Here is an 18,289-nt window from a genome sequence, read left to right as displayed (position 1 = left end):
TTAGGAAAGGAAGTTGTTCTTTTAAATTCTGTGTAGTATGGAGTCTCTAGGTTTATGTTGAAAATTTGTCACAGTAGTGATCACCTTTTATGACAAAATCAGACTGGAAGAGTACAGAAGCCTGCAATGAGGAACTGCCAGTTTAAGCAACTAAGTTAGTTCTACTCTGAGAATTAAAAGGAGACCAGAATAATTTCTGTGATCAGTCAGCCTTTTGGATTTCCAGCTAATGGAGATATACTTTAATCCAGTGAATTATTTCTATCCTTTGAAGTGCCATAATTTACTGAAACAATTAATACCAGATTACTTATCTGGACACTAGTTGGACGGATCTGTATTCTTTATTGCATTCCTCTACTTCTGTTAAATCAGAAGTTCAGCAGGCTGGACCTTGTATCCAGTAATTAAATGAGTAAGCTGTGAGAAGAAATAAATGCATAGGGGAGATCCAGGTGCTTTGGAGAACCTGAAATTACATCACAAATTTTTACTGAGGAATCTGAAAAGTGTTAGGAAACACCCCCTGAAAAGACATCTCAGATTATTAGAAAAATGTTCAGGTGACAGACATGTTCAAATGAACAGTGCACATAAAAATCAGTATCAGCTTAAATAATACTACACTATCAGCATCTCCTCTAGAAGTTCAATGTGATGTTTTTGTAAAAGCTGACCTATTTTATGATTATGTTTAGTTGCTATTCATAAAAATACACTCAGAAATATTCAAAAAGTTAATTAGCACCACCAATTTAGTCTTTTTGGTTTTGTCAAAACCAGACTGATACCCAGTGGAATATCTGTTACGGGCTCACACATAGTGTAGTTCTGTAGAGACTGTTACATGAAGTGCCTCATGTGAACTCTGATCTACTTTCTCCTGTATGGAGAAGAAATAGATATTAAACAAGCTTGGAAATTGTTTCCACTAGCAAAATGAAAATTATACCATTCTCCTAATACCTAACTTCTGCCTCTATCCCAAGTAAAAAAACCAACTGCATGTTAGTTGATGCATGGCATCTGGTTGTGGGGTTTATATAATTGACAGGACAAAGTTCTTTTTTACAGAAGTATTGTATAACACTAGAATGATGAGAGCAGAATATAAATGTAATTTTCTCCGAAAAATACTCTTTGTGATGAAGAATGTGTAACAATTGACTTGAACCTGCTGAAAAATGAATTAAATGTCTTTTACCCTCAGGGAAATGGGGAATCCAGGAGGTAAAGCTCTTGTTACCATCTGTTACCTCTAGTTCTAACCCTGGCAGACCAAGAAGCATACTGCCTTGGCACAAACAAACCAAACAAAAAATTTCAAAGGGCTTCTGCCATTAGAGTTGTCTACCATTTTCTTCTTCAGGTCCTGATTGTCTGCAGCACAGGTTTGGCTGGCATTATGTTGCTGAATTACCAACGAGATTACACCATCTGGGTGCTGCCACTCATCATTGTCTGCCTATTTGCATTCCTGGTTGCTCACTGCTTCCTTTCCATTTATGAAATGGTTGTTGATGTCCTTTTCTTATGTTTTGCCATCGATACAAAATACAATGATGGGAGCCCTGGCAGGGAATTCTACATGGATAAAGTTCTCATGGTAAGTTTTCCCTTACTCTCAAAGTTTAAGGATCTGGTTCCATAAAATAGGTATTTTGACAATGGAATGAATGCACTAGCTGAGTTCAATATGCGGGCTTTTGGTTGTTTTTTTTACCTTGCCATCTTGTTCGTGGCTTGATCAAGAATCAGTGTCATCTGATAAGCATCAAGTAAGTAATGATGCTTCCTTCCCATGGTATTGGCTTCTATTTGCTAGCTATTGGATGAGGAGTGATCTTACAGATTCATACTTTTGGATATCATGTCTTGTAAATTACACAGTGCAGAATAGAAGGAAATAAAACAAAGGAAGAAAGCTTGTTTTTTTTTTTTTTTTTTACTTTCCCAAGGACTTCTCTTTGGATATGAGAGAGGAAAAATATCAGAGTATTCTACCTCATGCATAGATAGTGATCACAGTGGAGTTTTGATACAGGCATCGACCAGAATTGGCTCTGTCACACACAGAAATACCAGGCTTTATGGCCTATCCTGGAGCCTACGTGCTTTGTCAAGGCCTTTTGCAAGGCCGATTCATTTTGTCCATTTTTGTCCATGTTATTCTCTGTTCACTATAACTAGAAACCAAGATAAAAAAATCTGCTTGTCAAGCCTCTCACTTTTTTTGTTGCATAGGAAATTTCTTGTCAGTGTTTTTCAGTGGCAGGTATAGAATATGTCTCTGTAAAATGTACCCTTGTGTAGGCTAGAGGAGGATTCTCATGACTTCTTACCTTTTTTTTTTTTTGTGGGAAAATCATGCCAAGAATTTAGTGCTAAATTTTTTGTAAACCTCTATGGAATCTAGAGTATATAATAAATAAATCAGCTGCTGATTTATTTATTATATAAATAAATATATTTTATTTGCTTTTTAACAGAGTAAGAGTAAAATGCAGCAAGTTCCCTCAGAAGAAAGCATTGATAGATTGTAAAAGCATTGTGGGTTTCTTTAGTCAACAGTCAATATCACAAAACCCCAGCAGCTAGTTTACTGACATTTTCTGCAGAATTCTTGCCTTTAAGAGAAAAATATTACTTAACATTTTATAGCACATTTTCTAATCTGCATGAAAAGGAGATTGTGATTTTGTGAAAAATGTAAGAGGTTGAATTGAGGACAGTTAGGGAAATCAGCCAAATCTTGCAAGTAATTATCTCTAAGTCCTTTTGTTTAATGTAGTTCTAACATTAGGCACAGGATACAAGTCAATAAATGAGATTCTGGTTTGTTTGGGGTATTTGTTGTGGATTTTTTTTTTTTTTTTGTTTGGTTTTGACTTTTTTTTTTTTTGAAAATCAGCCTTTTACCTTCTTTCCCCATAAAGGAGAGCATTGCATGGTAAATATGAAAGATGTAAGAGCACACAAGGCAGACATCTGTCTGGCTTCCAGAATTAAATAAGGGAGACCTTTGTGGTTATTTGGAAGGCTTTTTTGGTACCTTGTGGTCCGGTGTAAGCAAGAGAAGTGGGAGATGCAAATTAGCTAGATATTTTGAGTAGTTACATCTTGAAGTTTCTGTCTTGAGATTTAATGTTTGTAGTCTGCTCTGTGAAAGCACTTGTCATTTCATTACTGTTTTTCAGGAGTTTGTGGAGAATAGTAAGAAATCTATGAAAGAAGCTGGCCGGGGAGGTGGAGCTGAGGGCAGAGAGCTAAAACCAATGGTAGGTGCAGATGAGGAGGTGGCGATCCTCCAAGAGTTTCACTTTTACTTCTTCTCCCTCTTTGTCTTTACTGACTGCACTTCTTCAGGAGAAGTTTTTGTTCTCTGTATCACTCAAGATGTTCTGCTTTTTCTGTTTGTGAGCTTGCCTATCACCTGGATGGCAGAGTTTTTGTCACAGCTGAGACCATCTCCTGTAAAAGTAAGATGAAAGGAACTGTCTCATATGAAACAAATGCAGTGTCATTTCATTAGGATTAGTGGTGCATGCCATGTGGTATATGCAGACAGCCCCAGATGCTGAACAGTCTAAAAATAAGATGGTTCTGAGATTCTATGGGCTCTTCTCAGCCCTGAGATGAACAATTTTTGCTCATCTTACTTTCACTGCAAAAGCCTGAAATGAAGAACACTTACTGCGTGCATCCATTGTTGCAAAGTAAGACCAGGTATTCAAAGCCCTCACCAAATTATCTTACGCAGTGCTAAGGAATTGGATACAGTGATTCCTTTCAACCTGCTCAAATGACATTTCTCCCAGTTGTTTGTTTTATTGCCAACTACTTATGTTGCTTGTCTCTTGTGTGCTCTTTCCATCTCACACTGTCAGATGCACAGACAGTGAACAATGCATCATTTATGCTTCTGCAGCCTGTTTTACTTATGGTGTGCCTGTTAGGAAGGCATTGCATGTCTGAGTAGCCTGGAATAAGAACACTATACATGGTACAGATAACAGATAGGAGGATAAGTTTGGAAGGTGGAGAACAGAGGGCGTTTAACAGAGAGCCAGGCTGGGCAAGGTATGATTTGTCATCGTACATTATGACTTTGTGAAACAAAATATTTTTCCATTATCACTTTCTCAGAGTGTTTGGGGTCTTTTTCATTTCCGTTCCATGGGGATCATTTTTTAACCAAATGGAATCTAAATAAGTGTATGCTAACAGAAGAATTTCTTTTTCCAACAATGTATGTGAAGCCATGTTGCATGAGCATTTTTTGACTAAGCTGGAATGAGTTCCTGCTATAGACTGGATAGATGTGTAGCTTTGCGTGTTTTGCTATTTCATTATGGCATACCAGTTTCTAGATTTGCTTATGCCTAAATGCTGCTCTGTTTATACATATAAAAAACTAATTCTATGCTCATTTACTGTTTTCTTCTGGGAGTAATTCTAGCTGGTCAAGCAGACACTAACGTTGGGATTTTCAGAGTGAGCTAATTGCTGTAAATGCAAATGTGCCATGAAAATTATTGAGATTTGGGTGTGCAAACTCTCTAGTAATATGCACAAAAAATTCAGTTCAAAATTTTATGTTAAACTCTGTTTCAAAGAATTGGTTTACCTTAAGTGGTTTTCCACTTACACTGTTGTCAGAGCTGACACCCACTGCTACTTACAGTTTTGTACTTGACTGCCTGAAACTTGGAGGTTAAAAAACTTTATTCAGCCCCACCCCTTGTAGAATTGCAAACCAAGTACTTGCAAACCAAGGGTGGTTTTATTCTTAGAGGAAATTTTTAATGGACTCTTAGCCTGGTACTGGCTGAAAGTCCTCTTAGGATAGCTGGAGAAGATGCTGAGCACTTGAGGCTCAGAGTGGAAGTCTCCTGCTGAATTACTCCCAATTCTGCTGCTCATGTGAATGTCTTGTTTGGAACTGTTTGGGCTTTGTGGTTTTCCATTTTTGGGCATTCAGCTCCAGTTGATTTGATTATGAAATACTAGGATCTCGCTTCCTGATCACAATGGGACACAGCAGTTAAATTTCTGAGACCTTTCCCCAAAGTAGAGGGCCTCGGTTATAGCTAGAGTAGGATCATTCATAAGTCTATTGTGTAACAGTACTGCCCATAGTCCCAAAATTGCATGTCTGAAAAATAGATCAACACTACTTTTTTCTTTTTTTTACAGAGTCTTTTCTGCTTTGCTTCAGTTTCCTTGAAATGCAGATATTTCTTAGATATGACAATTATTTCTTCAAATGAAATGCCCTAAGTGCAGTTGTATTTAAAATAGATATTAGTAGCAGAGATGAGAAAACTCTTTAGGAAGTTCTGTTCTTGTATCAGGGCACAACAAAAAACCCCACCTTTTCACGCTTTTTTCTTTATGGCTTCCAGTGACCCCTTTGACTTAATTTCTCCTTGTCCTTTGGCATCTGTCTAAGACTGTACTGTATGACTTTGTTTTCTAGGCCTCTGGAGCAAGTTCATCTTGAAACTAGCCAGCCATATTGGAACCCATTGACATTCCAAAACAGTATATATATACATATATACATACATACATATATATATATATATATAAAAATATATATATATATAAATAAACAGCCAAAATCAGAGAAAAGGAACAGGGATTTAAAACTTTTTTTAACAATTATTTTTGTGAAACATGTACTCTTTTCATACGGGTGGCTTTTACAAGCAGCTTTATCATTGTTCCATTTCTTAAGTTATTTGTTGTGGTCATGGAAATGTTGATTCTTATCTGCTTGATATTTTAAAATCTGGAGGAAGTATCATTGTAAAGATAATCTGAAATCATGACTGGGTTTAGAGACAGATTTCCCATGACACTGCTAATCTGCTGAGAGTTTTACTTGTTTAATTTCTTTAAAATTTTCATTAAATTCAGGACAGTGACATGTACAGAAAACCTTAAAGTCAAGAAAAATTTCGAATTTATTTTTTCAAGAGGTTGTTTCAGCAAAAATTTGTTCAGTTGAAATGTGTTTGTAAGCAGTTATTTTACTTTATAGCCCTGGCAGGGCACAGTTCTGTTTACCAGTATCAGATATCAGAATAACCAACTCCTCAGGTATTCAGGTGTGTGGGAGCCCTTGCATCTCCTATTGAACAGAACCTACAAAATGGGGACAGATAATTTTTATATGCAATTAACTTCCTGCTTACCCTACTTTTATCCCTCATACCCATTCCCCTCTATCCTCCCCCTGAGTTCAGTATCCTCCTTCACACTTCAGCAGTGTTCCTTTGAAGGGTATGGATTCTCCATACAGGCAAGTGAAATAACAGATTGTTAAAGCTCAGTCTTAGCCATACTCATGATTAATTCATGACTAGATACAAAGATGCTGAGGTTGGGAAGAGAAATGAATTATACTGCTGTACATAAAAAAGTACTGTATGCTTCATTTCATCTAATGAGAGAGTCTGGGAGGTAGAAAGGATCATTCCTTGCCTGTTGCTTGATCCATATTTGTACATACTGTAGTGGGTGGCTAAAGCCAGAAAGGGCAGAGAAACATTCCTTTGGAAGTGTAGCTCCCAGGATAGTTATCTGAAATTATTAAATAATGACAAGAGAACATGCTTTTTTATTATTATTATATACATAAATATCTCTTTAGTCTGGAAGTTCACCAGATATGAATGCTAATATTCAATTATTCAGCATAGTGAATTGGTAAATGCGTAATAGTATTTGCTAAGAATTTATGATCTGTCTATGCTATATATTCCTTTTGTTAACATTTTTTAAGAAAACTATTTTTGTTAATGTAAAATTAATATTTCAGAGCAGAATTTTTAAACTTATTGCACTAAATACAAGCTGTCTTCAAATAATGATGCCTCAATGGTTCAATCACTCCATTCCAGAAAATCTTTTGAAAGAGTAAGAGCCTTTCTACAGAAGCTTTATGATAAAGTGGAGAGGTATGCCTAGGTAAAGACATGCACAACTCGTGTAATCAAGGTTTAGTAAGTAAGCAGTTAACTGTGCTTCCTTTCAGACTATACCAGACTTCTAAATTGCTGCTGAAGGTTTAAATAATTATGTAGTGTCATTTAGCTAACTAGTGCTCTTATCTTTTTGGCAATAGTAAAACGTTTCACTTTTGCTTCCAGAAGTTATTTGATAACTTGAATTTGTTACTTTTTTTTCCTGTAAGCCAGTTAAAACAATTTACACTTTTCATATCACAGAACGCAAACTATTTGAATGGTACAAAAATAAAGATACATTCAGAAAGGATAGCTGTTGGGGAGGCAAAGAGACTTATCCAGTCCTGGAAGCACTTACTCATTTAAGTGAACCATATCTATAACTACTAGCATCAGGAGGGCTCTCTAAGTATAGAAATAGTAACATACACATCTGTGTAAGTGCTGACTGGACTAGAGCTTCAGCCTAGGGATCCAAACTGGAGCACAGGTGAGGCCTCTCTGTGCAAATTAGAGGTCAGACTTGCCCAGAAGAAGCACTGGAGCAGCCTTACTTTTGTGGAGAGGAGACATTCCTGCAGTACCAGTGTCTAAGATAGCAGTGGTACTCAACACCAGTATTTGTGTAGATCAGAGAGATTTAGCAACACAAATTTAAAAACTAGCTTAGATGAATTCTAGAAACTGGTTTTCAAGACTAAAAGACTTATCAAGTACCCAGTTGCTTCCAGAGAATCTAGTTTTCATCTTGTTTGGAGGTTATTGGAAGTACTTAATCAAAGAAGCCCTGTATTCTGCTCATTTTGATAAGAAAATTCTGCCATGACTGGTTCCACAAGTTTGTGTTCTCCAGTCACTGGATGTCCTGAGTGGGAACTGTACTCTGTAATTGCAACTAGGACTGCAATTGGTAACAAATTTTGTATTTTTGTATGACTTGACTGTGCACCATTTTTATAGCAGTTTATCCTGTCTTAAAAATAAATTTGTTTATTTACATGGTGTTTAAAAGATACAGGCAACACTTTTCTATTGGTAGTTGTAATGTTTAAGTGAGAAACCTATATCATTACAAAGTTCCTAATAAAAACGTGTGCACCATTCTTGAGTGTATATCCAGCATGCAGAGCTTTTCAGTCTTGACAAAAAGGCATTCCATCCACACACATGCTTTCCAGTGGCCCCTTAAAGCTTTTGAATGCCCATTGAAGTTCATTTGCAACCAAACTACAAGCTGCCCTCTTCCAGCTCTGTCTTGTGCACAGAGATAAGCAGAAGACAGAATTCTGAAAAGATAACATTTCATGACAAATTTAGGCTGCTTTCCTTTCCTAGTGGGGATAGTGGAGTGAGAGGACATTTTGGCATGTAAATCCCATACATAAATTTTGGCAGTAGGGGTGCTGGGGTCTGCCAGCTGTGAGGGATTAAATACTTCTTTTGACTGTTGGTTATTAAAGCTAGTGTATGGTCTGCTTTGTGGGAAGCAGTCTAGACTGAGTAGAGAGTGATGCTGCACTGAGAATAACAATGCAGGAGGAGCAGATGAGACAGCTAAAACAGAGAAATCATCTCCTCAAAAAGTCCATTGAATTGAGTATTGCTAAAAGACTGGAGATTTAGGCTGGACAATTTGGGTTTAGAAACAGTCATTGGGATTACTGCTTCCCAGCATTTGGTTTCTCCATCATAGCCTCTGACCAGCTAAGTTTCAAACAGAAAAAACATACCAATCCTTAAATTGTTAATTTTTTTTCCCACATTATTTTTTCTGTTTGGAAGTTGAACAGTACATATCATCTTTACTGCTTCTTCCAGCCTTAGAGAATGTTTTTCATTGTTGTTCTTTTGGGTCTTATTTCTATATTGCTCTCTGAGTAAAAGAGTGGCAAGTGGCAGAGTGTCAGCTCCCCTTTGTCCCTTGATCTTACGACATTCCCTTTTACCTTCCCGAAGCAATGATTCAGGATATTACCTGTAGTGAATGAGAGGGAGAGTATGTGCTAAGCTAAAGTTCTGAGGTAGAATTCTTTTCTTTTTTCATCTGGTATTACTCCATCACTGTGGTTAGAAGTGCAACCAATCACTTCTAGAGTTTCAGTGCTGCTCCAGAGCTAGATTTAACACATAGAATGGCCAGCTTAGTTTTACATCTTCAGCTTTCCATGAGCTCCCAATGCCAGAACCAGGATGGGCTTCTAAATGTGGCCTTACATTGGCATAGTAAGTGAAGGACTTTTTGCATTTGGAAAGTGTTTTCTATAAGGGAGACCTAACAGTGGAAAATGCAGTTAAATGTTGTGGCGGGTTCACCATGGCTGTCACATACACTGCTACTCTGTTGCTTGCTCAGGATGGGAGAGAGCAGTGAAAGGACAAAATTACTGATCTAAGTGCAGTTATAAGCAAATAAGGAAAAAAACAAAACAAAACAAAAACAAAGGAAATCATTTACCAGCAGACCAATGCCCAGCCAATCTCCAAGCAGCAACTGCTTGTGAACTACAGCCACCCCAGTCTGATGACTGAGTGTTACATTACATGGTGTGGAATATTTCTTCAGTCTGTTCAGGTCAGCTGTCCTGGCTGTGTGCCCTCTCATCCTTTTGCCTAACCCCAAACGACTGCGAGGGTCATAGAGTGGAAAATAGAGCAGGCCTTGACCCTGTGTAAGCAGTGCTCAGTAGCAGGTAAAGTTTTGTGTTAGCAGCACTGTTGCAGATCTAAAACACAGCATCTTGCAGGTTGCTGACCGTCCAGTCTAACCCAGTACACAGGCCCACCTACCCAGTAATTAATCCAAGACTTGCTCCCTGCATTTCTGTACAGCATCTTCTCAGGGTGGTTACTTCTTTCTGAAAGGGCTTTTTTTGCAGCAGGCAATTAGCCTGCTCCACAGTGCTCCCTTTCATGGAGGGAGCAGGGGATGTTAGCTCTTACTCTTTCAGCACATAATGGGGATATAAAGCAAAAATGAGCCCTTTCTGTATCAGTGTTCTGGCAATTGAGCAGCCAGTGTTGGAAACAATATACTTAATGTGCCCTCAGGGCATGCACTTTAGTGGTTTGCTCTGAGTGGTTATGATGTATTCTATGAATGTATGTTATGGAGTCAGAATAAAATGCATGTAGCAGACATATAGCAGACTCATCACCATCTAGTGAGCATTTAGTTCAGAGTGCATATTACATGCTATATTGAATATGGCACAGTCGTTTTAAGAAACAGTTTTAAGATTTATTAAGTAGATACCTTACAGCATTCCTGTTTTTTAAATCATGGCTTGGCCTGTGCAGATACCGTTTACTAAATCTAACTATCACTAGCCCATTGTTTCTTGAACAGCCTGTGTCACATTATCAACACAGAAATTCTATTTAAAAAAAACCAAAAAGACAACAAAACAACCCTTGTGTTTCCCAACACAAAACCCAACAGGCTTATTTGAAGCATTTCTTGCCCTCAGCTTCTTTGTTGGGATGATGAAAGTTTACTTGAAATATTTCATTTTCAAATGCTCTTCCAACTATTTAGTCTCTGCTGTTATTTCCACCATGTAACAAGATTATGGAGACTAGTAAATCTGTACTTCTTGGTGTTCTGTAGCAAATACTGTTTTCAAGGTATTTTTTTCTTTTATATTTAAAGAGATGAGAGAAAAGATGAAACTCATCTCCTGTGATGTGGGTTATGTAAAAAAGGCAAAATTTCTGGTCTGGGATGGAGCTGTGATGAGTCTTGCAATCTGATACAATCAAGCTGAAGCTCCTCAGAGACCAGGATTATGAAAACATTTCTAAGGAGAACTGGTAGCATGAATTGATCTGATAATACCCATTTGGGGGTTAAACTATCTGGCATTCATTGGAGAGACATCTGTTAAAATGAAACTAGCAGAAAACCAGCAAATGCCCATCAGATTCTACTCCCCTGTCTTACTGAGGTCAAGTCATCATATTTGAATATGATGACCAGAATTGGTGTTATAAGCATTTGGTACTTCTCTACAGAAACTCCCCTTAGAACCAAAGTTCCAAGAATTCAGAGTAAAAGTACCAGCTGACTTTAACAGAACTAGCCTAATTTCAGTTATGTTAAAGACAACTATGGCCTCTCTAAGTATGTGATTTATAAGGAGATACCTAACAGCATTCCTGTTTTATTCTGGCAGCATAGGTGGATACCATAGGTGTACCACCTCTCCTCTCCGGGTTAGTGGGAATTAGGGGCGGTTTGTTTCAAAAAACTATGGTGAAACTAGGAAACTGACTAATTATGAAACCCAGCAGAAGTTGTGCACTGACTGGAGTTCCTGCTATAAACATGTTTTTTAACTCAAATACCATGTGTCCTCCATGTTAGTATTAGTTGGGTCCTTCCCTGCTGCTCAGACTGAAACAGGAGGGTATCTCTCATTTGAAAAACAGCGCCACCAACAATCTTGTAATGTCTCCCAGGGGAGTCAGGGAAGAAAAAACAGAAAGGTGGTTTTATTTCTAATGTAGGACAGAAAAGCTGCTAGAAGTTAGGTGGAGCCATGGAGAGCAGATAAAAAATATTCCACAGGATCTTCACAGTAGTTAAGAAAATTCACATTCCAATTCAGATATTTCACAGCAACATCTCCTGTGTCCCACTTTAATTTTACTCTGGAGCTCTTCAGAGCAAAATGAAAGTGGAATACTATACCTATAGAAAATAATTGTATGAATGTAATGAATTGTGTTGCTGATTACAGAAACTACTCTAAGGAAAAAGGAAAATCTTCTGAACAGATTTTAAAGGCTTGACAGTACTTGCATTGTTATAGTCCATCAAAGCTTCATCTGGAAACGAATTTTTCATCCTCCTTTACTCATAGTTCTAACAGGGCAATCAAAACCCTGGACTGGCTTAGTGATTTACATTGAATCAAGATCAACTAACAAGTGCTCCTTTTTCCAGTGGAATGCCACCTCCTTTGAGAATGGGAAAAGTAAATGTGACACTGTTCATTGTTGTCTTGAGAACTTAAACTATTTTATACTGCAAGCTGTGAATGCAGGAAGAGAAAATAAATTAACAGTGCTGATCTAATCTTAGATTTTCTGTGTAAACTGACATTGTGCCAGGATACTGATGCAAAACTGTATTTTAGTCAAAGAAATGTATAGATTTTTTAATGTATCAAAATAAAGTTTTCCTTTTAAGTAAGAAAGAAATTTCTGTATCATCCATGTGGTGTGTATAAGCCATGCTCTTACTCAATACAATACAATCTCATGTTCCTGAGAAGCAAGTCAAATTTTTGCTGAAGTTTTACTTTGTTCTGTGCCTGCTCTTTAGCTGAGTAGCTGCAGTAATACTGGACATACTGTCCTGGTGCCAAGAAAAGCATTCTGATGGTAATGTTTTCTGAGATGAGCGTGTTAATGGGGTTTGGTAGAGGAAAGGCAGGATATTCTTGCTGTCTTTCTTCTCATTAATCCTCTCACATCTCTGCTCCTCGGCTTCTCTCCAGAGTCTTGGAAACTGCCCCTTTAGGCTAATGGTTACACCCATCACCACATTCCTCAGCCTCTCTGATAGGCTACAGGGTGTGCTGAAGTCGTCACATACAGAAGCAGTTGGAAAGTTCTTCACTGTGAAAGGGGAGGTTGTGGTCACACATGCAGAAGAGTCCTTGCTCATACCCAGGAAGCAGGACTCTCAGGGCTCATAAGGCTATCTGGAGCATGCTGGCCTCACCAGGACCACTGTGGGGCAGTGAACAGTAGGGAGGCATGAAGGAGATCTTGCTATGCATTATGAGCCTTGCAAGCTGCATAACCCAGCACAGCACCTGTTGTGGCACCATCACCTTGTTCCTCAAGGACCTGTACACACTCCCCACTCTGCACAGCTGTTCTAACAGCTTGGATGTCTAAAGATAGATGGTGAGTAGACTCAATAACAGAGGCACATACAGTCACAAAGATTTCTTCCCCTCTCCTCTCTGTCCCATAGCACAGCATATTTCTGCTTCTTGCTGACAGGTTTTTTTTTAATACTAATACACTGATGCACTGGTAGCCAAGCTGAACCATGTCTTCTGCTTCTATTGTTCTTTACTGCAAACCACTTCAGCACTGTATTTGCCTGAGATAGTTTACTTAATCTGGAAACTCCTGCTGCTTCTGAAATGGAGATTGATGCTGTTGTGCTCATCAGTCATCATCATCAGTCCATCAGGAGGAAAAGGACCAGACAGTCCATCAAGCAGGACCTCTGCACACAGGCAGGGTCCATGCTGTGGACCCAGAGTGTTCTGCTGCATGTCAGTGTTCTGCAGTTCCACTGAAGGTATGTGCCCTTGGCTCAGAGTGTCTATTTCACGGTTTATTAACAGTGAAGCTGCATGGCTAGATGGGTTTAGCTGCACGGAGAAAAAGAGGCTCCAGAGATATCCTTCATCAGCAGAGGTGTTAGGGGCAGGAGGCATGAAACATAAAGGTTGTATAAACCCTGTCTGGTTTCCACTGTATTTTTCCTATGTCAGAGCTGCAGAACAGGAGCTCTTTAGCTTTATTTACCCTCTCTATCAGTGAGGGATTGAAGCACTGTTTGCAGAGATCAGTGCTCTGAAACAAGAGTTTCATGACTTCTAGGATAAAAAAAAAACAAAACCGGCACCTAAAGGTGGGCTGCAGAAGGCTAGTGAGAGAAGCATATGCAGGGAGAACAGAATGGGACATGGGACTTCCAAGGAAAATTTCAGGGTACTGTGGTGGATTGTGGAAGAAAACCCCGCTCTCCTGCTGTTAGCAGGGACCTGGAGACAGAGGACTGGAGCTGCAGAAGTAGGATTTTTCCTTCAACCACACAGCAGTTCACACTGGCAAGACATTCTTCATGCAGTGGGCATGTATCTCTGACCACTTACCCCTGGGACTCAGCCCCTGGCATTGGCAATTGCAGAACAGCACAGGCAGCTGCCTTCTCAGATCCCTGCTCCCTGAAAAGCCCTGCTGTCCCACTGGAGATGAAGGACTAGTCTCCTTGCTAGCAACACAGCACATGTCCTTGGCTGCTGAAGGAGCTCTCCTGCCATGTGTAGAGGATGTGCAGCAAATGGGCTCATTCTCCAAGCCAGGGAGCTCAGATCCTGTGCTGCTGGGGTCTGGAATTGCTCCTTCCCTCCACTCTGGGCCATTGACCCAGTTTTAGTCACTGGTATTTAGATGTTAGTTTAATGAAGATTAGCTAGTGCCCAGGGAGTGATTATTTAGAATTTCTAATTACTATTAAATTATGAATGTGTGAAATGGATGGAGCTTGCACTCCCACACAGAGAAAACCTAAAAAGGCTGGTTTTCTGATAGCTACTGCCATCATCTTCATCTAGTGCTTATTCTTGTTTACCTTAAATATGCTAAAAATAAAGTGAAAGAAAATCCAACACCAGACCAGATTTTCTGAGACCCTTACCAAGGCAGTCAAAGCTAGAAATAAAGCCTATGAGAGAAGCTATTGAATTGCTGTATCTCACTACCTCACCTGACAGTAATCAAGTGGGAGACCAATGGGTGAGCAGGTATTTCACACTGGAGTCCTCTGAAGAAGAAATTACAGACCTGAACCCTGTGCCCTAGGAAAAAAAAAAGTCTGCCACAATCCCAGAAATAGTGATGTCTCCTGTTTTTAATTGCTTTTCTGATAGCTTTTACTTGCATTCTAGTTTTAAATATTAAGTCCTGAATACAAACCTAGGACAAAAAATATTTGCTAGGCATTGGCAATGCCAGATGAGGCACGGTGGTCTGGCCACTTCTCCATGTCCCCCCATCTTTGCTCAGGTAGGAGAGATTTGGCTTAAAGATTTGGACACCTGCCTGTGGCCAACACACTTCTTGTCCACCAAAGACCTCCTCCTCTGTCACCTGGGACATCTCACTTTCTGTCTCTGTGCCTCCCTTTCCTCAAAGATGACGATGCAATGAAGGCTGAGTACATTAAAGATCAGTCAGTACTCACATACTGCATGAGGACAGATGAATGAAATAGGAACAGGTAAGGCTGTGTGTGAAACCGGGATCTAAAAGTGCCTCTGCAGCTGCAAGAGGCAATTAATTGGGTGGAATTTGCATCCTATGCAAGGGAAATGATGCAGACATGAACAGACTCATTGCTCAGACTCAGACTCATTGCTCTTCTGATAGTTAAAATATCTGAAAACTTAATTCTGCATTAGAAAATCCCCTCCAGTCTTTTAGTGGGTCTTGGTACTTCACTGTGCCTGCTTTTTGCCAGAAGAAAAATCCACTTGTTGGAAGGCGTGCTGAGTGTCTTTCAAATCTCTTAAAATTGCACTGCCCCTAGTAACAACAACAAACCTAACTTTAGTACCTAATGTTGAACATTGCTGAATGAAGTAAAGGGATTTCAAAGCATGAGTTTGCTGCCTGTTCGAAAGGTTTGGTAGGAGGTCTGCAGAGTGCTTCCTTCTTATGGGCACAGAAGCCCTACTGCCTCCAGGCAAGGAGCATGGACAGCTTGCTTTTGAAAGCTGTGGTGTTGTATCTGTACATTATGGGACAACACAAGGACAAGAAAACCTTAAAATGGTCTGTATTTCATTGCAGCAGGAGACCAGCCTGTCAGAAGAGCATGTGAGGTTCATGCTGTTTATGATGAAGGTGAAGCTTGACAGCTTTATAAAAATGTAATTTGCTCCCCAAAAACGCCAGCATAAGCACTTGCAGGTCTGAATTTCCCAGAAGATGAACAGCTTGAAAAGCTATTAAGCTTCTTAAAAAAATAATAAGGAATCAAAGCTTGAATGAAGAGTGTAGGAAAATTATACACAAGCCTGAATTTCTGTTCACTTCATTGTGTTCATGGGCCAGGGCCCCCTACCTTTCCATAATCACCATCTGAATTTACTTTAAGAATAGCACATAACAAGGCAAGTAAAAAGCACACATTAAGATTTTGAGCCATGAGGGGAAAAAAACTCTTGTTTGTATTAAGCTAAACATTTATATATGTGGCCACAAGCTGGGGTTGGGCTCCAGAAGGGTTGCAGCCATGACACAGTGAAGGAAGTGGGAAGAAGGAGGGAATGAACTTACGACTTGCCAAGCCAGAGGCATGACATCAATTGGGGTAAGTCCCAGCAATGGCAAAACCTTGCTTGTTGTCCGGGCTGCTGTGGAGCAGCTTTGTATTTGCACTTTGTAGTTCTACGCACCCCCGCTGTGGCCCTGCAGATGTTTTCCAGCTAACCTTTCTGGAGGGATGAGACTAGAAAAGCCATAAGTAGGGAAAAGGCAATGGAAAAAGCAAATATGAAAGGAGCAATTAGTAGTAAATGAGGTGCCAGATCTCAGAGACCCTTCTCAGAGGTGGGCCGCTGGAAAGCTTAGAGGGGATCCAAGAGCATTATCTGTGCCATGTTTACTGGAGTGGGGGACAGTAGAGTGTTTCTTTGCAGGGTATTTGTGCTTGCCTTTACCAATTACAATGGCTGGAAATTAAAAAAAAAAAAGTTGCTTTGGCTAGAATTAAGCATTTACATGGGGGTATTTTGAAAAGTCCTATGAAGACAAATGAGCCTTACCATCTGAGCACCATTGAATTTGCAGCAGAAGAAGCTTTTGGAGAGACCATGTCTTGAGTGTCTTACTTTTTTGCAAGGGGGAGAAACTGTCCTTGCTGCCTGTTCTGGTATTTAAAACATTAAGAAGGTCTGGTAAGAAATGATGCAGTGCTGCAGGCCAGGACACAGAGCACCTTGGTGTGATAGTAGTAACACATCAGGCATGGGGTACTGAGTATGCCACATATGTCCAGATATGCCTGTGATGTGCTCGTGCAGGTGAAAGCTATTAAAGATGATTAGCACTTCATACTGAAGTAGTCTACTCTTTGGAAGAGAAAGAGCAGCTACTCCTGAGTCAAAGGGTTAAATTTTTTTTGTATCACAAAACCTAGACAAATACAAAATCTTTGTTTTCACTCTTCCAGATAAATCCTGCCAACTTGTTCAGCCTAAGGGCACAGCTCAGTACAAGGCATAGGCAGCATTAAAAGCCTAAACAGCAACAGCTTCATCTGCTATTCTATTCCTTCCTTTGCAGTCACAATAATGAAATCCAGGGGGAATTAAAAGTATCCTGGCTGCAGAGCCCATCAGCCAGCCATTGTAATGTGGTTGTGAAATACAGAGCCACAGACTAGCAAGCACAATTAGCTAATAAGATCAGTGCTCCATCATACCCCATTTTAAACAGGCTGCTGATAGAGTAATTTTGACACCAAAATAGCATCACAGGAAATACATATTTACTGCAATTCATCGTGCCTTTTATTAAGCAACAGTATAACACTACAAAAAAGCCAGATTTTCACTGCAGGAGCAATTTCTCTGCTCAGGCCCGTGCCGATGAGAAAATTTTCCACGTCCCCTTCCCCTAAGCAGAGCCAGAAGGGCATGGTTACACATGCCAGCTGTGAAGGTTTTAGGCTGCCCACAGCTTCCCTCACAGACTTCAGCTGGAAGAAACACCATGGCTGTTCAGCAGAACACTGGCTCTGCCATATCCTCCATATATAACCCAGCTCAGCTCAGCTCAACTCAGTGTGTGTTGAGTCATATTTATTCTTGTGAGGCACTGGGCCTGTTCTTACCCCTATCCATGAAGATCAGGAGACCAAATGAACCATGCTAGACTGAGTGAGCTCCTAGAAAATTAAGGTAGCTTGAGCTGCTGGATCTCACCAGAAGCTCATAGCTCATTAGGGAATGTAATTTAATGCCCTTTAATGCCCTGACAATGTACAACTGCTTCCCACAGCATGCATGGATGGATGCACAGCACTCTCTGGGTTTGGAAGCTTCCCAGCAATGGTGCTCTCTCTCATGGTCCCAACTGGAGACTGAGTGCAGCTCTCTGAAAGGAAAAGGCAGCATAATTTTCTCCTCTAGTTTTTCTTATAAGAACAAACTGTTCTCTTTTCTATCTAGTCTAAGGTTTTAACAAACCAGTAAAGGGCAGTTCATTTCCTTAGAGCCCACAACATGAAATCTTTCACCCACGAAAATAATCCCATTGCAATGAAGTCTCCATTCTTCAAAGGCACCTCTTGGGCCAGCTCCAGTTCTGGAAAGCCTTGTTCTGAGATGGGATGTAGTGCTGCAGCTGGGTGGTGTGGTTTCCAGTGACCTGTTCTCTCAGTGGCCCCTCAGCCCCTCTGAGCCTGTCCCGAGGGTGGGCTTACAATGAGCCAGCATTGCTGTGAGCTTTGCCAGCCTCCTGCCTTAAAGGACTATTGCCAGCTTGATAACCTTCTGACA

At 39.9% G+C, this 18,289-nt stretch overlaps 1 protein-coding gene across 2 annotated transcripts in view; it reads left to right on the top strand.

Annotated features, from left to right (window-relative positions):
* The window catches only part of SLC44A1 (solute carrier family 44 member 1), a 75,369-nt gene extending 63,193 nt beyond the window's left edge, over positions 1-12,176 (top strand). The window contains exons 14-16 of one of the 2 annotated variants that reach the window (XM_036403040.1): positions 1,370-1,606; positions 3,198-3,278; positions 5,480-12,176. In XM_036403040.1, coding sequence (XP_036258933.1) covers positions 1,370-1,606; positions 3,198-3,278; positions 5,480-5,503 — 342 coding nt within the window. In that variant the 3' untranslated portion in view covers positions 5,504-12,176. Of the gene's footprint in view, positions 1-1,369; positions 1,607-3,197 lie in introns of both variants that reach the window. The other variant, XM_036403039.1, reaches the window with a different exon arrangement.
* The last annotated feature ends 6,113 nt before the right edge of the window (positions 12,177-18,289 follow it).

This window comes from Molothrus ater, chromosome Z (genome assembly GCF_012460135.2).
Source record: "Molothrus ater isolate BHLD 08-10-18 breed brown headed cowbird chromosome Z, BPBGC_Mater_1.1, whole genome shotgun sequence".
Taxonomy (NCBI): Eukaryota; Metazoa; Chordata; class Aves; order Passeriformes; family Icteridae; genus Molothrus; species Molothrus ater.
Note: the sequence above shows the minus strand (reverse complement) of the source record. Positions and strands in the feature narration are given on the sequence as shown.